General features: G+C 39.9%; 1 protein-coding gene across 18 annotated transcripts in view; it reads right to left on the bottom strand.

The window, feature by feature from the left end:
• The window catches only part of ROBO2 (roundabout guidance receptor 2), a 1,870,921-nt gene that overhangs the window by 673,531 nt on the left and 1,172,533 nt on the right, over positions 1-24,857 (bottom strand). For all 18 annotated transcript variants that reach the window (XM_044072440.1, XM_044072432.1, XM_044072427.1 and 15 more), the window contains exon 4: positions 23,093-23,213. In XM_044072440.1, the coding sequence (XP_043928375.1) occupies positions 23,093-23,213 (121 nt within the window). The remainder of the gene's footprint in view (positions 1-23,092; positions 23,214-24,857) is intronic.

Genomic DNA, 24,857 nt, shown 5'->3' with positions numbered 1-24,857 from the left:
AATGGTAATAACAAAAGGAATAAGCAAACTGGTTTGGCCCCATTTAGGATTAACGGAAATTATAAATGTGGAATGGGCAATTGTTGTAAAAATATACTGGAAACTAAGGACACCTTTGTTTTCAACAACAGGGCATTACACATTACTGGTCATTTTAATTGTAACAGCATGAATGTGGTCCACTTGGCTAAGTGCCAAATGTGTTCTGCATTCTATGTCGGTAAGACTTGCAGGAAATTTAAGGATAGGATGAGGGAGCATCTATTAGATATAAGAAATCAGAAAATTACCAATGCTTTCAGCAGACATATACAGGAATTTAATGGGCACACTTTCAAATTTTTAGTAATCCAGCAAATTGTCAAGGACACTCAAGGGGCAATATTGGATGTACACTTGGATTTATGTAAACTAAGGTGGCAATTGAGACTAAACACCACCCAGTTCCCAGGAATTAATGAGAATATTAATATTATGTGTATTTTGAAGTTAAAAAACATTTTAGGTTAAATTAAAACCAAGTATAATACTTTTTATACACATTTATACATTGTTCATTTTCCTATCTACTGCGTTGGTGGTGCTGCGGTAGTGTTGTCGCCTCACAGCAAGACGTTGTGCTGTTCGATTCTCAGCTAGAGTATCTTCTGTGTGGAGACATGCGTGAGTTGGTGTACCTTCGTTGAAGGTTGTGCGTCAGGGCTGGCAAACTCGCACGTAAAAAGTCTACTGCCAATCATTAGCGGACCAGAGTTCCGCTGTGGCGATCCCTAACCGGGAAAAGCCGAAAGACACAAAAAAAATATTGTTCATTTTCCTGTTGTTTAAAGCCACTTTAAGTACATTCTTTAATATTTAGACATAGTTACAGGAAGTATGACGGAGGAATGTCTTTTGCATGTAAGTATTTTATTAATTTTTAGGTTTTAATGTTCAAATTTATTATGTGTACATAAAAATTTGTATAAGCAATACTTTTTAACAAATATTATCATATTATATAAATATAAACTTTTTATTGAAGTATTAGGATATGAATTTGTGGTAGTTTGCCATCAATGTTATTTCCCCTGTGGAGAAAATGTGTTTTTGTGTGTTTTTTTTTTGAGTAAATGTGTTTTCTGAGTAGGATTGCTTTAAGTATTCTATTAGGATGTTAATTGTTTAATTGGAATAGGTGGGGTGGTTGCCTATGGGTATTTAAGAGCAAGTTGTTTGGTGTTTTAAATGTTCTGAGGAAGACCCGATTGTGGGAAGAAAGTGCTCAACTTGTATTTTTGAGAAATCAATAAAGTGTCTGGATACCTACAGTGGTTGTGGAGTGGAAATCTGTATGATCCAAGATGTTTCCCCCTCTGGTCGTACAATTTAAATACTAATAAAAATCTGGGAAACACATCTTTAAATTTGCTTGATTAAAGTTGTCAGCAATAATAAAAACAGCATCAGGATGCAAATTCTGTTGCTTACTAATAATAAACAGCTGCTCAAGCTCTAACTCAACATTAGATTAAGGTGGAATATAAATTCCCATAATAATAACAACTGTGTATTCCCTAGGCAGATAAAATGGGCGGCATTTAAGCATCAAATATTCAGCATCTGGAGAACATGATTTATCAATCATAGTTGTATTTATACACCATGCATTATTAATGTACACGCATAATCCTCCTCCTTTTTCTTGCAAGAGTTAGACATCCTGTCAGCTAGGTAAAGAGTGTGACCTTCCAATTCAACTGCAGCATCCAGTATGCTTGAATTCAACCATGTTTCTGAAAAAAAACAAAAAACAACAATCCTGTAAAGACTTTATGTGCCCTGATAATCAGCCTAAGCTCATCCATCTTATTTATCAAAGACCTGGTATTGGTAAGAAAGGTGCTAGGAAGACGGAACATATGTGGAGCAGCTTTCAACCTAGTAAATGAACCCGCCCACTTACCCCTCTTTTGCTTCCTCTCCCTGCGGCATGTTCCACCCAAAGTAAAAGTTAATGCAAGCTCCAATGTTCTAAAAATCTTCCTCAGTATTGTCTCCATATTATTTCCATTTGTGCTGTTCAAAGTGTACAAACTGTTCAGATTCCCCAAGCCGATCTGTAAAAGCTCCTAACGGGTATAGCACATATTTGCTTCAGTCTGTATTATGACAATAACCAACAATAAAAATGCTGAAAGCAAAACAAAAAAAACAAGCACCTATTCAGAATGCACAAAGCTGCAGCATCTATGCTTGCAGCCATTTTTTTACATAGCACAGACAACTACTTACATTAATTTACATTAAATCAAAAACTCCACACCAGTGACACAAATGCCCTCCTGTAAAATGTAATCTGTACTACTGGAACATGCATAAGTGCTCATTTCAAGGATTACTTTCAGCAATCTGTAGTATGGTGTGTATCTGTTAGGACATATATTTAAAATGTAATACTTCAAATAAAAGAGTTGTATAATTAATTGTATGAATGCAATTTATGTCACATTTAATATTAATTTTATTGCCACTATCTGTCTACCCCTCATGAATGTATGGCACTCCACTACTAACAAACCTATCTGCCTCTCTCTCCTCCAGATTGAAAGTCTGTTATATTAAGATTTCTAAATTTGCCACCAAAGCCAAATTCTCCTCCCATCACTGTACTGCCCTTCATTTGTTAAATTGGCTTGAACTCTCCAACCATCTACTCTATCTCCAAATAACTACAGCCCACAGATTAATTTTTCAACCCACTAAGTGCCCAGCACTAACCAACATCCTTCAACCTTACACCCCTCAGAGACCCATAAAACTGACTCACCAAAACCTAATCACGGTCCGCAAACCCAATCGTCCTGCTGGTCAGCTTCTGCTATCCTTTTCCTTAGCTAAAACATGGAATTCTCTTCCTTCCTCTCTAAGGACTTGTGAAAACTTTGAAACCTTTACAACTCAGCTACATTCCTACCTTTCCTCTAACAGGAAATGCAACTGCACTCTCCCCACCTAACTTAATAATCAATCATTCCCTTAAACTCCTGACTAACTCTGAGTACAAGCTAACCTAACATAAATGTACATATTGTAAATAACATAATTGTAATATTATAAATAACCCATCCCACCTTTTTTTCTCTTTTCCTTCTAAGTCTTTATTCTCCCTCTCAATTAAGTTTCTACTGCCATCCTAAATATTTAGATACTATGTAACCAAATAATTTATTTCTGCTCTCTAGCACGAAATGAAATTGTCATTGTGTCTTCTTTAATATGACTGTATATGTAACTCAACTGTATAATGTGGAGCTTTTCTCCCCTGGCCTCCACTGGAAATGGGCTCCCTGAGCCCAGTGGACCTCCCCGGTCATCAAACTGGAAATAAATAAATAAATCTCTTTTTTCTCTCACCACAACTCTTATCTTTCTTTTTTATTTTCTATTATGAGTTGCCAAAATGTCTCCATGTCATCCATGTGTACCACGTCACTAAATGGTACACAGCACTGAGGTGTAGTCCAGCCCCAATGGATCAGCCTGTCCCCACTCCACCAGCTCCAGCACCAATCCTAGCACATCTGGGACAAATCTGGCAGCACTGGCTCTGCTGCCTCTGCACTACCTGTGCCCTCAGGTACAACTGCACTGGAAGCTGGTGCAGCTGTACAATCCACACACAGTGGTGGAGGTGGTGATTTCATCACCCATAGGGAGTTGCCAGGGATGGTGCATAGGGTTGTGCACCATATCATTGGTGTACACCTATGGTGGATGGAGAGGCTGCTCTCCCTCATGGTCTGTAGCAGGAGGAGATGATGTCAAGAACTCCAACCACTAGGGAAGTAAGGGGGCAGTAATGAGAGTCCAGTGGGTGAGGACTCGATTCTCACTGTTTCTATGTTTGATGCCCATGAGCCTGCATTGTCCCCGCCTTCAACCCAATCATGGTGTCCCCTAACCTTTTGTGTCCATCACTGTCCCTGTTTCTTGTCTTGTATATTTGCACTTGCTTTCTCACCTACCCAACTTACCTGACCCAAACATGCCTACTGTATGTCCCTTACCTCTCTTACTAAATTAGAAAAAGGGGGCACTTGTCCTACAAGAAAATTGTCCCGTACAAAGCTCTCCATTTTACACACGTCTTCTTGACACATTTGATTCAGTCCAATTGACTGCATAACATGATTGCATTTTTGTCACCCCTCTTTGTGGAGGTGAGAGTCCCAATTCTGTTAATATTCTGCACATATTTTCAGCTTACACTGTTAAAGAAATGGATAGCAATGGTTCTTTCCTACCTCCCTCCTGCACATTCCTGTGTTGCTTTCCCTTTGTTCTTCCCTTGCTTACTCCCCATTTCACCACTTTCCTATCTACCCCATTTTAACACCTTTAATCTGGTCAAAAAATAGAATCACACACAACACACACAAGTAGCAGAAAAGACAATGGATTCCTTAGCATTGTGCATCAATGTGCAGTGGCAGTGTGCGGTGGTATAATGCTGCAGTTATCTCCATGTAATGCCGCTGAACACACAGCAACATGTACTATAAATAATTCACATCATTGCATTATCACTGTTTATTTTAAAGTCTTTAAAAGTATTGGATACACCTGGATTCAAACCCACTGTCATCTAGGCTCAAAAAGAAATGTGTCAATGCATTTATACCTGCTGCCACAAGTCAGTTAAGCAGCAGGTGTATTTCATAGATTCAATATTAACTCTCAGACTTTTTGCAATGTGGCTTGCATTTGCGTACTGCTTGCCATCGCACAAACCTGCTGCTTGAGGCTCTATAGAAAAGTAAATATCATTATGTATTACTGCTGTTTACTGTCCATTTCCTGTCTATGACATGAAATTAAATGTGGAACAAAACAAATTGAAGGCCCTATCTAACAATATCTCACATACATGCAATACAGCCATGTGTTGCCTTCCCCCAAGCAGTGCAACCCTGGTGTCTCAGTACTTTTTCACAAATATATCACCTACACTACAGAAATTAATATCAAATGTGTGATATGCAATGCACATTAATCTGGTAACATGCAGAACTAGGACTATTAACCCATAAGCCTACAAATCCTTACCTGGAAGGCTAGAGAAGGAATTAGCATGGACATTATCTAATGGGACATAGGTGAGCTTCAACACACTTGACCCAACCGATTTTGGTTTTGTCAAGGGTATATCTTGCTTATTAAACCTAGTGGACTTCTTTGATACTGATCCCAAAGATCTGGATGAGGGACAACAGGACATACTGCCTATGATGAGTTATCCAAGGCATTCAACACTATCCCATATTTAGGTGTTATAGAGAAAACCTCCCATCTGGGAATTAACCCATACATTACTAAATGGATAATCAATTGGCTCACTGACAGAACACTCACTGTCAAAGTTGAGGACTGCATCTCCACCACTAGACGTCTTATCAATGGAATGCCACAAGGATCTGTGCTGGGCCTTCAACTGTTTGGAAACTATTTCCATGAAGTCCAGGCAAAGGTAGATGGCCTAAGGCTTATCAAGTTTGAAGATGGCTGTCAACTGGATGCAGCCATATAGAGTCCCAAACTGTGTTAATATATTACAGAAGGGCTGATACAGGCAAATGATTGGTGCCAAACACACGGACTGAACCTTAAAGCAAAAAATGCCTCATTGTCCCCTTTGTCAATTAAGTATCCTTGCTAAGTATGATATACATAGCACCCCTCTATGCTCAAACACAGTGTTGTAGGACTTGGAAACACATGTTGATAGCAATCTACACTTCAATCACTATGTGTCCATAGTGGTGAGACACATATTCTACATTGCACACCTCATAAACAAGCCATCACATCCGAGACCAGGGAGATCTAGCTCTGCTTTACTCTACCCTTGTCAGACCACAAACTGAGTACAATACTGCCTTCTGTCTCTACCTCACCAGACACCTGCAGCAACTGAGATAACACAGAGGTTTGTAACCGGGAGAACGCAGAGCCTCCAAAACATTGCATACATGGAAAGAATGAAACACCTGTCACTGTACTCTGTATTCCAATAGTGTTCTCGGTCATCTGGCTTACCAAATGTTAGTTCCCTGTGCCCCTATCTAGCAATGTGACTGAAGTGATCCCCAGGGTGAATTTCCTATTTCCCATCCACTATAATAACCAAAATCCATGCAAACCAAATAATCATGAACAAACAGGTAAATAGCCTAGAATAACACCAGCAGCTAAGATAAAATTTTCTTTAGTAGCACATTCATCCAAATAAAGTAATGAACTTCCTCAGATAAAATATTTACAAGACATACAAGATTTAAATACCACAAACAATTATTTCAAGTAACCCAATTATTTCCTTCAATTTCTTCCAAAAATCATTAAATTAAGAAAATAAAAAATGAAAAGTGAAAAATAAACAACCAGTGAAAAATCTCCTTCAACCATAAATAATTAAAGCTATTAAAATTTATGTTATTATGTGAAAAATTTTAAACTAATTTACATATAAAAATGAAAAAACTTTAATTTCTTAACTCTGTCTACTCAACGCCTTTATTTTTAATAGACAGGAGACAGAACATAAATCATTAAGACCTGGCCATTTAAAGGCATTCAGCCTTATCTGCCACAGCAGGTCTTATAGAAGTATTCATAACATCATACTTAAAAACTGGAATTTTTTGATGGAAGAAAGGCAAATTAGGGATAGAACAGGTAGTTAATTTTCCATGGTGTATAGAAGGGGCACAAATTTTAAGACTTTTTAGGAGAGACTGAATCCAGCTACCCCAGAGGTAATAAACCCAGGTATGAAAAAATGTGGAAGGTGCCCATATTGCTCTATGATGTTAATTGGGGGATCTTTCAAAGTGGGTGAAAAAGAATATAAAATAAGATTTAAATTTGATTGTAATAGTAAAGGAGTGGTTTATTTCACTATTTGTCAGGTATGTAGTGCATTCTACGCTGGAAAAACTGACCGTAGATTGAGGGATAGGGTTTATCAACATGAATATGCTATTAGGAAAGGAGAATAATGCTTTAGTGAAGCATGTTTGTGAAAATGGAGCTCATAATTTTGCCTACATGGCTATTGGTAAAATCTTGTTGGATAACAGGGGGGACCTGTAGAATTATACCTGGAAAAATAAAAGCTGTTGTGGCAGCTAAGGCTCAATGCCTTTAAATCTTGTATGTCTTGTAAAGATTTTATCTGAGGAAGTTCATTACTTTATCTGGAAGAAAGTGCTATTAAAGATTTCATCACAGCTGCTGGTGTTATTTTTGGCTATTTTTCTGTTTGTTTGTGATTACTTTATTTCCCATCCACTCATCAAGATTTCTCTTGAAGAGAGCCAGTGAGGTGCTCTGCCGGATGTGAATGGGGAGTTTATTCCAGAGTATTGGAAGTCTCTAGGTTAGGAACCTATCCCTCCAACAGGTTCTGTTTAATGTGGTGATAAGGTTGAGGTCTTTGGAATGAGTAGCATGGAGGGATTGGGATTTTTTTCAGATGAAGCATGTCTAGCAAAACTGAGTCAGACATGGCTCTGTATGTCAAGCAGAGATCGCCTCTAAGTAGGTGATATGAGACAGAGTAAAATTTAAGTTTTTTTAAGTATATCTGCATAAGGCACATGTTTGAGTCCTAAGATCCTCTTTGTGAGAAACTTATGTGGCCTTTCCAGTTATTGGAGGTGTCTAGAGAGGTACATGCCAAATGGGGCATTGTACTCTATAATGGGTTTGATGAGGGCTGAGTAGAGGGAGATAATGACTTTTTTTCCTGGATAAGAACCCTTTTGTGATGAGATGTGCCACACAGAAGGACTTCCTAACTACAGTGGCGACGTGGTTGTCGAAGGAGAGATTGTTATCTACCTGTGTCCCTACATCCCTTATAACACCTTCAGAGTTAAGTGGGTTCCCTTCGATATAGTAGTTTGTGGGCACCCTGTTTTTCCCAAAGGGAATGAAAATGCATTTTTTGGCATTGAGCCTTAGGCCATGGTTTTGGCACCAGACATTGGTTTCCGTTAGGCCTTTTTGTAGGATGTCCACATCAGCTTGAGTATCAATAATAGCTCCCAGTTTGCAGTCATCTATGAATTTGGTTAACCAGAGTCCCTTGGTGTTGGCTTGAACTTCAGAGAAGTAGATATCAAACAGGAGAGGAGCCAGAACTGATCCCTGTGGGACTCTATTTGTAACTGCCAGGTAGTCAGACTTGGAGTCAGCTACTTTCGCTGTGTGGGTTCTGTAAGTGAGCCAGTTGGCAACAAATTTAATGATGTACGGGTTAAAGCCCAGATTAGTGATCCTATCAATGACTCCAGAGTGTGGGATTGTGTCAAAGGCTTTGGCTAGATCGAGGTAGGATGTGTGGACAGCCTTGCCTTGATCAACCGCTCTGGTGACAGCTTCAAAGAAGTCTATCAGACTGAGCAGACATGATCTGGCTTTCACAAACCCAAACTGTGTGTGGTCCACAGTTTGAAGGTTTCCTATATCCTTATTTATAAGATCTATAATCAACCATTCCATAGCCTTACAGATCAGGCTCATCAAGCTGATGGGGCGGTAGTTCCCAGGGTCAGTAGTCGCACCCCCTTTGTGGAGTGGTATGATTGTAGCAGTGTGCCATTCAGTGGGGAAAAAGCCTGAACTGAGGCTCTAGTTGAACAGGGTACTCAGGAGTGGTGCCAGTTCTTTTTGTAGATCGTGTAGGACACAACCCAGTATATTATCTGGTCCCATGGAAGCTGTATTCTTAGCTTTGTTCAGTGCGGTTTCTACTTGTGCAATCGTGATAATAGGGAGTTGGTATTCCTCAGGTTTGTGGATGGGCCCTTTAGGGGGGGGTGAGAGGGGAGTAAAGTTTGCACTAAACCTGTCTTCCAAGATATTGGCAATATCAGCTGGTTCAGTATAAGTGGTACCATTGTGCTGTAGCTCAGAGCAAATCTGTGTATTATTATGCAGATTCTTGACATAACTAAAGAATGCTTTGTGATTGTCCTTACTATCTGCAGCAATTTTGCTTTCATAACTAGCTTTGGTGGATTTGATGAAGGATCTCAGTTTGTTACTGAGTTTTCTAAGGGAATTTTTCCAGTCATCGGACTTTACCCTTTTCTGCAAAAGTTTTTTTCCATCTGTTGTAGAGTTTGTTAATGGCAGGGGTCCACCAGATGGGCTTCCTTCTTTTAAAGGGGAGCATCTTGGTTCTGTTTGGTATGGCCCTATCTATGCAATTGTGTAAATGCTCATTCAGTGTATTGGTGTATTATTCAGCAGCCATACTCCCATTCCCTATTTCTATGGATGACGTGAAGCTTGTCACTTCTGTCCTTAGAAGCTCAAAATTAGCTTCGGAGAAGTTTTTACTGTGGTTTCCATTTCGGGGGTGGGGGTGGGATTTGGATATCAATGGTGATTAACTCGTGGTCGGCTCTGACCAGGGAAGGGTTTATCAAAGGAGTAGAGCAGCGGTCCCCCATGTTTGTAATAACTAGGTCAAGAATGTTGTTTCCCCTAAAGGGGATGAGGATGAGTTGGTCCAAGGCACTGGAGTTGATGAATTTCAGGAAACATTGAGCAAAAGAGTTGGTGCAGGAGTAGTTGTCCCAACTAACTGAGGGGTAGTTAAAGTCTCCCAGAATAAGGGTATTAGGCTGGACCTTGATGTTTTTCAGAGTGTCCAGGAATGCAGAGTGGGAGTCCTGGGACATTGTGGGAGATCTGTAGCAGGCTACAATATGGGACTTCAGTTTTGTCCAGTGATAACTGTACCTGAAGTATTTGGCTCAGATTTTGGGGCCAAAAGGTGTGATATGTACTGTAACCTGGTCACGCAGGGGTGCTCTCAGGAGCCTTGAACCAGGTCTCTGTTACTGCATAGATGATGATGTTCACTAGTTTGAGGAGTGACTCGTGAGAGTGCATTTTGAGGTTTAGACTTCTAGCATTGAGTAACATAACCCTTAGGATGCGTTTGCTATCAGATGTTATGGTGGTAAATTTGTCTTCAGAGCATTGCCTAAAAAAGGCACTATAGAGGTGGGAAGGGCCTTGGCCAGTATCCGGAATCCCATTAGTGACAGATTCAGGCTGTCTCTGGCAAAGCATTGAGGTCTGTCTATCATGTCATCCCAAGCAGGTAGATACTGGATCCCCTTTGATTGACACCAGAAACTTAGCCAATTGTTGAAGTCAATCATTTTCTGCTTGTACTGTGGTATCATTCTTGGTGACTGTAGAATGCTACTCAAGGCTAGGGTCACACCTGCCTGGGCTACAAGATTAGAGAGTCTTGTAGTCCAGGGAGGTACATCTTAGGTCATTCACACCAACATGTACAATGACAGAGTTATATTTGTAGTTGCTGTGTAGAGAGACCCCAAGTGCATGCATTATGTGGAGAATCCTGGCACCCGACAGGCAGCTTACCATGACTTTCCCTAGTGAGTGGGATGTCAGTGCGCTTTACAATTGAGTCACCTATGTCTAATCAGTTTGGTACATTGTTCTGCCTTAAGGGCTTAGCTTGAGTGGCACATTGGTTGTTAGGGCTATGTGTCGTGTGGGTTATGCTTGGATGGGATGGTGGCTTGCGTTTGTGCCTTGGAGGTCTCTGTTGTTTGGGTAGATTTTTTGAATGGGACATTTTAAATGGGACATGAATAACTTGTTCTAGGGTTCTCAACCAAGCCTGTGACATAAACAGAACATGCTGGGGAGACAGTTGTATCTCCCAGTGACTGCCACTCCTCTGTAATAAGCTTCCACTGCACGTGAAGCAGCACTCCTCAATGACCCTATTCAAGCGGAACCTTGACAACTGGATGGGTAGTTGTAAATTCACCCCAGGGTGGCACTTATGTCCATCATGGACAAGGCCATTTGGTGCTGATCATGAAATTGTGCTGCTAACAATGACTATCTAACTATGCTCAATAAGAGTACTTGTGTTTTTACATGGTTAGACTTGTAAACACCTTAGGGCATTAGGCTAGTAATCTCAAGTGAACCTATGAAGCTATGAACCTCTGCAGGCCTACCAACATCTTCTCTCCAAAATGCCATGCAAATGTCATCCATTATAAGTTGACTTGATATCTTATAAAAGTCAGACTTGTGCAGTGGTGCTTACATAAAATGCTGAGTTCTGTAATCTGTGTACTTTGGTAGAGGTTCTGTGCTCACTGCAGTCAATTGCGTGTGTGTGTGTGTGTGTGTGTGTGTGTGTGTGTGTGTGTGTGTGTGTGTGTGTGTGTGTGTGTGTGTGTGTGTGAGTGTGGGTGTGCTTGACATTACACAGACACTTTTACACCAATATGTGGGACAGTCTTATTACCATATTCTCCTCCACAGACACTTCTGATGTCATCAGCTATAAAGTGTTGTTTGAGACACTCCAAGTCAGACTTGAGCTGTGGTGCTTGATTTAAATACAGGGGTCTGGCCTGCAGTTTGTGTACTTAGGTAGGGGTTTTATTCTCACTACAGTCAAGTGTGTGTGTGTGTGTGTGTGTGTGTGTGTGTGTGTGTGTGTGTGTGTGTGTGTGTGTGTGTGTGTTTGTGCTCTTGCTTGACATTACAGACAGCCTAGAAACACATTCTACCCACCAAACCTAGGGAGTCACCCCAAGCTGTTCTTAAAATAAATGCTTTCATTCTTTATTTATACACCAAGAATTTAATCGACTCAATGTAATGCAACACATAGCAGGTTAAAATGTTGCCCAACAGGTCACATGATAAAAATATCAAATCCCATTTTTTCCAGCTTTTAAAGTGATATGTTAATACAAATCAAAGTAACAAACCAAACTAATGAATGTAAAACATAAACATATTTTTGTGCTAGTAAAAAACTTTTTATATTGACAGTTTAATTTAAACCAGGACAGTTATCAGAATTCAGTCGGATATGCTATTCTGACTCTCAGCATTGTAATAGCATGTTATACTTGTCAGAGAAGTCACTCGTGTCAACAAAATCTAGCACAAAGAACTGGAACATTTTATAATTCTCACACTGCAAAGCATGTCTCAGTAGGGCATTACTAGTGTCCCCTTTTCTTATTGCTAATGAATGTTCATAAATTCTATGACACAACTTCCTAATAGCCTTTCCAACGTAAAAACAGGTGCATGAATCACAGTGCATTAAGGAAACAACCACCTTTGAACCATGATCGTACCTTTGGTATGCAAAAATAATCATATTTAAATGACTAATGAAAATACTTGTATTTGAGAAAAAGCAGCATTGCTTGCATTTGCTGCATTTAAAAGTCCCAAAGGTACCCCTCCAATTCTTTTTGGTCTAGTCTGTTTTTCTAGAATGGATCTAATAGAATTCTCCCTTTTATAGGTGAAACTTGGATGCTCTCCTAAAATTCTTGCAACATCCCCATTGCCTAAAATTATTTTCCAGGTATTTTGGAGGATATCTCTGATGATAGTCAAGTTAATGGTGATGGGGAGTGGAATGTTATCCCTCTAGCCAATTAGAATACTAGTCTGGGGGGTATATTGCCTCAATGGCCAAAGCACAACTGTTCCAGTACTTTCCCTGTCCTTAACAAATGAGTTTCACCAATGATGGTGGATAGCCAATCAGAGTAGTAACACCTGACTATGAAGAAATGCTTTAATATTTCTATTTGTTCCCAAAAAAAATGTATCATTGCTTGTTAATCTTCTGAACTATTTGAATTGCCCCTTCACCATTCCCTTCTTCATGTGATGTGGGTGTTGACTATGTCTATGTAAATAGTTGCTCACAAAGGTTTCCTTCCCATAGCTGTCACTCTCAATTTGACCATCACATACATCAAAAGTCAAACTTGTCCAAAAAATTAATGGACATTCCAAAACCACTACTAGTAAACTTCAAAAAGGGGTGTTTGAATTAAGCCATTCAAGTAGTTCATTGAATTCATCTTTGGACCCTTTCCACATGAGAAACAGGTCATCAATATACTTCTTACAGAAAGCCACCTTCTGATACAATTGATGAGGTTTAAACTATTCCTGTTCTCACCATGACATGAAAAAACAGGAGCTACTCTGGCCCCCATATCCACCACCGACTTTTGTTTGAAGTGTTTTTTGCAAAAGTAAAAAAGTTATCGTCCATGACAATTTCCATCAACAGACAGTATTGACCAAGGTGTTATTGAAATCAGTGAATTTTGTAGGTAGGGGTTCTGTTCTCACTGCAGTCAAGTGTGTGTGTGTGCGTGTGTGTGTGTGTGTGTGTGTGTGTGTGTGTGTGTGTGTGTGCTCTTGCTTGTGTGTGTGTGTGTGTGTGTGTGTGTGCTCTTGCTTGACAGTACAGATAGCCTTTTACACTACCATGTAGGACACTGTTATTACCACTTCTTCTCAACAGACACTGCTGATGTCATCAGCTATATCTGATTTATGGACATGCACCATTTCATCCAGGGCAGAGGCAAAGACTGGCCTGCAGGCCAGGCAGATATCACTTCATCCTATACCATATGGATCACAGTGACATGGCTTTCGGTCTACCGACATACATCATGGCATGGTTTGTAGGCCCTGTGTTTCCTTAGTGAAAAATTCCTGTGACCTCTCCAGCTGCTGCAAATGTCTGGTAAGGTACATGCAAAAGAGAACATTATACACTATTAATAGTGTTATGATGAGGTTCGAGTACAATGCTGTCATACAATCCTAAGATCTGAACATGATGGCATGACTTATGATGTGCACAACACAGGCTTTCAATATCAGTGTGGACACTTAGTGGTCAAAGTTCATATTGCTACCTACATGTATTCCAGGGCTTACAATACTGGGTTTCAGCATAGGAGGACTGTTGCCAATGCTGTAATTAGCATATAATTCCACTTTTCAGAAGGACAAAATAAAGACACATTTCTGCACTTATTTGTAAATTGTCTGGCTTTGTCACCAATCACTTGTCTTTATTAGCCCCAAGAATCAGCAAACTTGGTAAGCCAAATGCCATATACTTTAGCCTAAACTATTGAGAAATAGATTCCAAACAGTAAAGGGCCAAGCACAGATCCTTGGGGTACGCAAATGGTGACAGCTCTAATGGTACAGATTAAGATTCACCAACATTCACAGTATGTGTTCTGCCTGTGAGCCAATTGGTTACCCATCTAGTAATGTCAGGGGTAATCCCCAGCGGTGAGAGTTTCTGAATGATACCCGAATAGCAAATTGTGTCAAAACCCTAGGCCAGATCAAGATAGGCAGTAGGTACTGTCTTAACTTCATCCAGGCCTATAACACAGAATTAATGGGCTGAGACAACATCACAGATCACCTGTGGCATGACTCAGCACATACACCTTCCTGATATGGTTGAATACACACTTCAACCCAGCCTCCACATGTGCTATGGTCCTGTGCATCCATATGAGTTGGGAGGACAGCACCTGATACATGCAGGTATAGATACATCCAGATTCTCCTCAACTGTGAGGTATACCAACATGTCATCATGGACCTTTTCTAAATGGACACTAATAATATACTGGCTGTGTGCAACAGACCTGTGTGAGTTATTAATGCTACAGCATGTCCTTTACATCTGATAGATGTCCTCAAAGAGGTCATTGAGGGCATGCATGATGACAACACTATCATCCTGCTGAACTTGACCAGGCCATGGCATTTGACACAAATTCACACCTAGGTGTTCAATCAACACTATCAGATGTGGCCATAAACATCTATATCACCAAGTGGGTAGACCAGTGATTCACTCATATGGCATCTAACTATGTTGACATGTGTGAAGTGACCTATAGCTCAGATCCGGTGATCAGGTCCATACATCAAGCTGTCTACAAGACCCTTTTCTGTCCATTATTTAAGTAATGGACATCATAGATGACATTCATATCCTGTGTACAAACAGCTGTCTGAAGGACTGCAGACTTTCGGCAATTGTTGACTCCAGCTGTGATATAAGTATAATACAGACAGTATCAACAAACACCAAAGATTGCTGCCACAGCCAAGACAACACCTGCAATGACAAGAAAGCATGGGGGATTTGTTACGTCAGGAAAACAAACACACAACCAAGTATAATGTGGATATCACATCCTATAATCAAACCAATAGGTATGCAATCTATATCCTGGGGTAGATGGTAAGTGGAACATCCATCAGCATGTGGTCACAGTGCTGACTACTTCCTTGTATATAACACAACTACTGAGTATGTGAAGTACATCTACATCAGAGGCCATAATACCTCTATAGTTCCCAGCCTTCATCACACCAATAACTGAGTACAATGCACCATTCTTCATGTACCTCCCTACACATCTTCCATTGATGTGTAACTGAAGAGTACCACCTTTGTCACAGTGAGGTATCATACAGTTTACTGCCTATACCAAGGTATTCTTTTTGTGGCATAAACATTTCTGTCCAATGGTGAGGGACTCCCATCATCAAGTTGTTACACCAGATGCATGTGTGCTACTTGCTTTAGTGATGCACACAGTACATACATAGGTTTTTGACAACAGTAATGGCAAGGACATCATCCATGACAGAGTGGATTGTGCTCTCTCTCTCTATACATATACATATATATATATATATATATATATATATATATATATATATATATATATATATATATACACACACACACACACACACACACACATATAAAAAAATATATATTTATATATAAATATACGCCATGCTTGCCAGTCACCTAGCCTCTATTGATCATAATGTCATGTACAGATACAGCAGTGTCCCTCTTAACACCTTCAGCAGATGTGACAGTGTCAGGACAAAATGCGTGATTGCCCTCATAGAGTGTGGCTGTATCCTAAAAGTTGTACAAGTGTGTTTATGCACAATCATCTCTGATCACTCTAAATCATATATATTGTGTCAGAGGCCCTCACAGAGTGTGGATGTATCATAAATGTTGTACAAGTGTGTTTATGCACAACCATCTCTGATCACTCTAAATCATATATACTGTGTCAGAGGCATGGACTTACTGGTGGCACTATTCTGATATTGTCCATGATTGTGCTGGCTTCTTTTAATCTTGTCCAAGAGCCTTTACCTGTGCCCCACTTGCTGGAGACCTCTGCAGAGATTACACTCATATTCAGGCAAATCAGTTTGCATAGCTTCATAATATGCATCCCACCCTAATTATATGTCATATCCCTGATAGATGTCCCCTGCATTATTCATGTAAGGATCATTACCTCACACAGACATCCTCCCCCTTGTTATGTCACCTTCTGTGACAGTCACATAATACACATTTTCACTGTTTAGTCCCTACTGTACCATGATATGTGATTGGTGCTGCTGCACAACCCATTTTCATTGACATGCACTCATCTCATGCACATTGAGATGTTTCACCTGTCCTTTTTCCCTGTATGCATTCTTAAAATTCACCTGTGTGTCCCTATTCAATACACACAATTCCCCTAAGTGCTTATTTTACATAGCAGTCCATGTACCGTTATAGGTCATTTAAACAATATCATTACAGAATGCCATGAATGAGATTTCACAACACTCTGCACTATAGATACACTGTCCTGTATCATGTTAGGACTATATATGTAACATTCGTACCTCTAAACTGCCCAGATTTTCACAGAATGTTCAGATGTTTTCCTTATCAGATTTGCGGCTTTCTGTCGTATCACTGGGATGATATGAGAACTGATATGACTCAATAATAACAAACATTTGAGTTTTAGACTTCAAATACTTCAGAATATGTATCTTAACACAAATCCCTGGTTATTCTAGCTCATTTCTATAGGGCAAACATGTCAAATATGTTCCTATTTCTGGGTCATTGTCCCCCATTATGTCCGCTTTTGTCCAGATGTCTTACACTAAGAGATTGAGAGCTACCTGTGAAGCCCTGGTGATCACTGTGAGAGCACAAACCTGTGGACATTCAGTACTCTGATTTAAACAGGAGTGCCATCCCTGTTCACTTACATGGTTTCCTGGCCAGCAACACTGTTGCCAGCTATGAAACCTCACTTATTTACATTTAAATTCAGTGCACGGCATGAACATGCCTGAGCTCTGCTGCTCACCACTCATCACCGCACACACATGTAAACTCCGTGTAGCCTTCGCGCAAAGCCTACAATGAGCTTATTAAATCCTGGGGCTACAGTCTTGGGAATGCATACATATTTGCTGACCTCAGTAGATCCAAGCAAAGTGAAATTTCTAAAACATGAAGAGAAGAATTGAAGGTGACAACTTTGCTTAGTTTAGCAGAAGCATTTCTGAATAAAGTGGGAATGGAAATTGAACAAGAAGTAGCAGGTAGCAACTGAAAGTGCCAAAGACCAGAAAAAGGAAAGAAAATTGGTAAGTATAGAAAACTTCTCGAACAACCTCAAGCTGCCAAAATTTGATGGAGGAGTAGATCATGATAGGTAAATGAAACCAAAATATGAAAGACTAATAATGTAGTCAAATGCTCTACCACTCAGAGCTATTTCCCCCATTTCATAATGATAGCCCAAGTTAGGGGGTGTGTACACATTGGTTTACAAACAGCATTGAGAAATAGACAAATGCAGGTTCTGCAAAAACGGAACTGGAAAAAGTTGCATATCTCATTACTGGGTAGGATACATTAATGGATGAGGGTCTGTATACTGAAAAGACACAATAATGTGCCAAGACTGTTGCACTGGGGATTGTGCAAGCACTATAACATAGAAGTATCTGAGAAGCATTGAAAACATGAACCACAAACCATTATCAGCAATGATGAAGTTTATCTCAAATGGATCATGCACTACCAACAGTTAAAAATATGTGCATGAAAACCAAATTTATTAGTCTAATACAAAAAGACAAAAGAGCATTCATCACTAAAACTGCTATACCCAGTTATTATAATGACTTCTGTATGGAGAGACACAAAGTCTTAAAATAGCAGAATTAGCATGCCAAAATGAGAGCAATGCAGAAGAAAGCTACCCAGATATTCTAGTAGTATCAGGAGCAACAGGGTTAATAAAAATGATTTACACTCATACTTAAATATATTATCTGTGCGTGCAACTCTATTTGAACTGCAGATGGAGGCAATTCTAGGTAGAATGCAGGTGGTAAGAAAAGCACAGCAAAGACTGAAACAATACACGAAAGTGAATTATGGTCTGACTTAGGAGTGGGACCCATTTCCATCAAGGTATGTAAGAAAACAAAACTAAGCACTTGGTGAAATTAAGCTAACAGATACTTCCAATAAACCTTCACTGTCATGCCTCTCAACCTGGAAGCATCAAAAATCTGGACAAAGGCTCATGAAAAATAGGTACAACTGGCCAAAAATCGGGACACTGATTAATATAAAATCTGCATACATAATCATGTAACCCCGCCCATTCCAATGGAACTGTGGGATGCCATAAAGACTGAAGTTACTAAATAATAATAAATAATGGCAGACATTTGAATTTCAGAATTCATATCCCTCATAAAATACATAATAATGTAAAACCTGTTATTCAAGCAACTATCTGAGTTTAGAGAAGTAATATTTAAAATCTGTCGCTTTTTTGGAACATTATTTTTGGCATTGTCCAAATTTCTTGCTCTGAGAGATGGAGAAGTATGTACCAAAGCAAGAGCATGTACCAAACACTCAAAAGTCTTGGGGAAGTGAAAAGAAAACAAATTTGTGCATTTATTTGTGCATTTACTTATTTTTGCTAAATGAATGCCACGGTGGCACAGTGGTAGCGTTGCCTCACAGCAAGAGGTTCTCCTGTTCGATTCACAGCTGGAGTGCCTTCTGTGTGGAGTCTGCATGTCCTCCCCGTGGTCGAGTGGCCTCCGAAAGACATGCATGAATGGGTGTGCCTTCACTGAAGGTTGGCAACTCGGCACCATAAAAATTGACTGCCAATCATTAGCAGACCGGAGTTCCGCTATGGCGACCCTAACCGGGAAAAGCCGAAAAGACAAACAACAACTTATTTTTGCTAAATATTTCACTGTAGTCTGTAGGCAAGAAAATTCTTCAAGTTCCATAAATTATTTCATAAAGCAGTTATAGAAGGCCATGAGTTTCAACCGAGAAAGCTAAAGGAATAGTTTATCCAGTGTTTCTAGTTCAAACATGTACATCCCCACTTTTTTGCTTGTCGATCTATCCATGCAAGCACTCGAACTATAAAGCACTTAACAGAAACTTTTCTATGCCATTCACAGTGCTGCCACTCACTCATCTGTAAACAACCTCGTGCATACTGTTAGATGACTCTGCTGCCCTACACTAGTACACCAATTATAAAGTACGTAGTAGCAGGCAAATTTACCAGGAAAATCCAATGGGCAAGTAGACCTTTTACTCCATTACAGCAAAACAATAATAGGTTGCAGGATTTAAGTTATACAACCCATTTTCAGAGAGCAGAATTTTACATAAAACATGCACAAACATCAGTTCTAATTACAGCAGCAAAAGAGCAACAGCACCTTACCTGCCATTTACATCAAACAGAAACAATAGTTGCATTTATACCAGTACTCACTTTTGCAACTCTGCACAAAACACTCAAGTTACAATAGATATTACTTAGTTTAAGATGTTCAACTAACTTTTATATTAGCTTGCTTGCACTGAGATTTCACAGTTTCAGAAGAGGTAGAACAGGGTTAGAAGAGATCGAAAGTAAAAGGTGGGAGTGAAGCATAAGAAAATAGGAGGAAAATGCAGACACCTGATAAAGGCAGAAAGCAGTCATTTGATTTGTTTACGGTTAAACCGTAATGTGGTGGTGAACACTTTCAAAATCTAGAAAGCAGCTTTTATGCACTACCAAAAAAGTCCTGTAACTGGCTTTTTTGCCAGTTGTTAAATGCTCAGGGCATTATTCCTCCTGTTGTTGTGGTATTGTATGAGGAAGTCAGGAGTGTCAGAGAAGTATGTAAGAGTGGTACAGGATATGTACGAGGGTAGTGTGACAGTGGTGAGGTCTGCGGCAGGAGTGACGGATGCGTTTAAAGTGGAGGTGGGGTTACATCAAGGATCAGCTCTGAGCCCTTTCTTATTTGCAATGGTGATGGACAGGTTGACAGACGAGATCAGACATGAGTCCCCGTGGACTATGATGTTTGCAGATGACATTGTGATCTGTAGTGAGAGTAGGGAACAGGTGGAGGAGACCCTGGAGAGATGGAGATATTATCTAGAGAGAAGAGGAATGATGGTCAGCAGGACTAAAACAGAATATATGTGTGTGAATGAGAGGGAGGATAGAGGAATGGTGAGGATGCAAGGAGTAGAGGTGGCGAAGGTGGATGAGTTTAAATACTTGGGATCAATAGTTCAGAGTAACAGTGAGTGTGGAAGAGAGGTGAAGAAGAGAGAACAGGCAGGATGGAGTGGGTGAAGAAGAGTGTCAGGAGTGATCTGTGACAGATGAGTACCAGCAAGAGTGAAAGGGAAGGTCTACAAGAGGGTAGTGAGACCAGCTATGTTATATGGGTTGGAGACAGTGGCATTGACAAAAAGGCAGGAGTTTGAGCTGGATGTGGCAGAGTTAAAGATGTTAAGATTTGCACTGGGTGTGACAATGGTGGACAGGATTAGGAATAAGTATGTTAGAGGGTCAGCCCAGGTTGGAAGGTTTGGAGACAAAGCCAGAGAGGCATGATTACATTGGTTTGGACATGTGCTGAGAAGGGATACTGAGTATATTGGGAAAAAGATGCTAAGGATGAAGCTACCAGGTAACAGGAAAAGAGAAAGGCCTAAGATAAGGTTTATGGATGTGGTGAGAGAGGACATGCAGGTAGTTGGTGTGACAGAGCAAGATGCAGAGGACAGGAAGAAATGGAAACAGGTGATCTGCTGTGGTGACCCCTAATGGGAACAGCCGAAAGAAAATGATGATTAAATGCTCAAGGCAGTCATTAGAACTCATGCAAAATCCACCTGTCTTTTCCTGAACACAAGGGTCACAAGGTAATCAAGAATAGTTGAATAGGGGAATGACAAGCCAGGATGACATTCTCCAAACTTTGCTTCAAACCACTGACAGCTTCTTAGACTAAAATTGAATAGTCTTTTAATTACTTGGGGAAAACCCCCAAATGTTAGAGATCTGTTAGATTTTAAATACTGCAAATAAGCAATATTGCACCACTGCTAACTTCATGCTGATCACAAAAGACTGAACTAGGTTTCTACAAAATAAATAAAATCACTGCAATGCTTCATTCAGGAACACATACACTTACACTGTTAATGCTCCATACTATCATAACAAAGTAACAATGGCAAATTAAATAAAAATATAACGATACCAAAACAACTTTTCAACCTTGGAGTTACAACCACAAATGCTGTCACTGTCTGTTGCTGACAGCCCTCGCGCTCCCTTGAACATAAAGCATTAGAGCTCATGTTCTAGCCAATAAAAGGAGTCCTAACCTTTACAGGGTTGACCGTTTATATCACTGTCACTCAGAACTGCACTGAACTGATTCTGCCTGCCACTGACCCAAACATACCATATTCGGCATTAACAACAATCATAGTTTGAGGTCAGACTCTTGCGGACGTAAGAAGAAAATTTGTGTGTTTACATATATTACTAAATATTTCATGGTAGGCAAGAAAACCCTTCAAGTTACATAAATTATTTCAGAAAACAGTTATAGAAGCCTATGTGTTTCATCCCACAAAAGCTAAAGGAATAGTTTACTCAGCTAACTGTTGTTCCCTCACAAAAAAAATTCCCAGAATTAGCAAAATACAGATAAAAATCACAGAATAATACAATAATGAGTCCATTCCTAGTAGCTCAAAAAACTACAAGAAGAAACCTTACCTTGACTGTGATTGAAATGGGTAATGTGTGTTGTAGTATAGTCGTGCAGGCAGCCCGTTACACAACACAACTACTAGTAGCAACATCACCAACCATAGTTTGAAACTACAGCCACAAACAGTCTCCAAGTCCGACAGGTAGTCAGGCACTGCCTCACAAAGCTGATGTCATCATGCACACCCCTGCATGCTGATGACATTAGAGGATATGCTGGTGACACGTGATGATGTCAGGCATAAGTTAAAATTATAAATAAAAAAAAAATTGTGAATTAAAGGGGTCACTCAGAAATTCATGGCACCCTATTATTTTGGCCTCAAAACTGGTAAATACCGAGGAATTCAGTCTGGCTGAGTGGCATGTTCACTACTGATTTGGGTTTTGCAAGTCTACAAATGCAGCAGCAAGCCCCAGCCCCCTTATCATATAAATATAGCATACTATCCCATTTCCGACGACATTAGTGATGACACAGATGCCTGATGGGCTGAGGAGGAGGAATGTAGGCTGAGTAGCTCCACAGAGCCAGCCAGCCTTAATATAATTTAGTGTTATAGGGATGGGACATAAGACAAGGAAAACACTTCCTTGCAGCAGTTATGATGCTGCATCATCATCATCCTTGATCTCATCACCAGCCCCAGAACGGGGTCAAGCGTGGCGCAAGGGAGGCTAAAGTGAGTCCAGCAGACCCAGTGAAGAAAGACAGCTAATGGTGGCAGCAGATGGTTGGCTGTGGGGATCCAAAGACTAGGTCAAAAGAAATCACTGCCCTTTTGAATTTGGTAGTCTTCCAGCAAGGTGGCAGTTGACAGAAACCTCTTAAGTACTTCACCATTTTCTCTGACACAGATTATTCTGGATGTTTGGTATGCAAGCAAAAAAAAATCAGGGTTTTGTTTTTGTAGCTCATGGCTACAATGAGACAATACTATCTCCTATAATAAAATCGACCCCCAAAAAATTGTTTTTCTGTTGCAATGGCATGTTATGACTTGTAGAATTGTGGCTGAAGTCTTAGTTTTGTTTGAGTGACAGATGTTTATGCAATTGCAAAATAAAACTATGAAGGTTCCTTTTTAATGATTTCTGAAAGTTTGTTTTTTTGACTGATATATTTATCTTTTGCCATTTACTGTGCCTCGTCATATCTGCCAAGCAGTTTTCTCTGTCAATATGCATATAAAACAACAACTTACCAAACACAGTCAGCTCAGCAGGGTCACTATCTCTTTCTCCTACCATGTTGGTTCCTACACAGGTATACATGCCAGCATCACTTTTCCTGGTGTTAGAGATCATCAGCTTCCCGCCTCTAATCTAAAGAAGATGAACAAATAAGTGTTTATCATCATCATCATCACTTTCATGTAATTATTAATTAATTTATTAATACATACTCTGCAACTATTTATAAAACAGAATGGAGAAAGAAAAAGTAAATCCTGGATACTGTAATTGTACTTTTGGTTGCATTTACTGCTGAAATGTCATTATGATATGTCAATTTAAACCTGAACTGACATTTAACAGATATAATTTTAGGAATCCAATCAGTCTTTTTAATATGCAAGGAATTCTGTAAACTTTATATTTTTAAGATCCACTAATTGTGCTGTTCTGCATCTTTTGCCTGATTGTGTGTGTGTGTGTGTGTGTGTGTGTGTGTGTGTGTGTGTGTGTGTGTGTGTGTATACACATTTTCATTCTACAACCTGAGTTTTAACCTATAGGATCTGAAAATCTAGTTTACAATGTACTGCATTCCTTAAACTAAAACTAGCTATATAGCTAATATATATACTGCTTGTAAATAACATTTCCCCACTACACAATGAATCTACAATGAGACTCTTGTTCACAGACAGAGGAGACAGCAAAACTGTCATAATCTCTCCATCACCCTAGGAAATAGTTTTCTAAATGAATACTCTGTAAAATGTGTATAACAGTTCTTATCTGGGGTAAATACACCTAGCTTGAATTGTTCTTGCAGCATACTGCTTCCAATGCATAGGGAATTTAGGTCCAAGAGAACTTGGTACCTTGAGAAAAAGGTATTTGATTCTTTGGTGTGCCTAAAGACCTGGAGTATTCTGGCTACAGGAACTTTACGCTTCATATGTTTGTATTTTTCCCATGTTAAGGGGGTCAGATTTAGGTGTGAACTTGCTGTATTGCAGGCTTATGTCCGAGATAACCAGTAGATACCTCAGTGCAGAGGTAGGCCTTGGATTAATAATAGTATGCATGGAGGAGGTGGGTAATAGTTGTACAAACCCAATAAATTGGTTGCTTTGGACAAAGTGTGAGTAAACAACAGCTTTCTAATATCTACTAGGTTGTTTTAGGTCTATTATGTTCGGTATTTGTAGATAAAAGCATTGGTGGTGTAGTGTGGTGCAGTTTCAGCCTGGGGGGTTAGTTAGGCAGGCTGGCATTCTTGTGAGGTGATTTTGGTCTTGTTGTCCATGTAGAAGTTCATTGTTGGTAGTAATATAATGTCTTGTGGCTTTCTTGTGGCTGGTATGCTTCCTTCTGAGCCATGAGTGATAGTTCATGCATTTCGTGCACCGTGAAACACACATGAGTAATGGTTGATCTCTGTGCATGCACGGTGTGGTGTTAAGTGTTATGGGGGTTAGGGGATACCATGGATGTGTGGACGATCGTTCCATGATTGAATCTCTTACTGCCTCAGTTGTTGTGCCTTTCGGCTTTTCCTGGTTAGGGGTCGCCACAGCGGAACTCCGGTCCGCTAATGATTGGTAGTTGATTTTTACATGCCGAGTTACCAGCCCTGACGCACAACCTTCCACGAAGGTACGCCCATTCACGCATGTCTCCACGCAGAAGACGCTCTAGCTGAGAATCGAACCGGACAGCGTCTTACTATGTGAAAGTAATGTTGAAGTTTTTAAAAAAGGAAAAAAAAAAGTAAAATAATGAAAACAAAGACCAGCT

Source organism: Protopterus annectens, chromosome 5.part0 (assembly GCF_019279795.1).
Source record: "Protopterus annectens isolate FY-2018-M chromosome 5.part0, PAN1.0, whole genome shotgun sequence".
NCBI classification, from domain to species: Eukaryota; Metazoa; Chordata; order Ceratodontiformes; family Protopteridae; genus Protopterus; species Protopterus annectens.
This window is presented reverse-complemented; position numbering and strand designations above follow the sequence as displayed.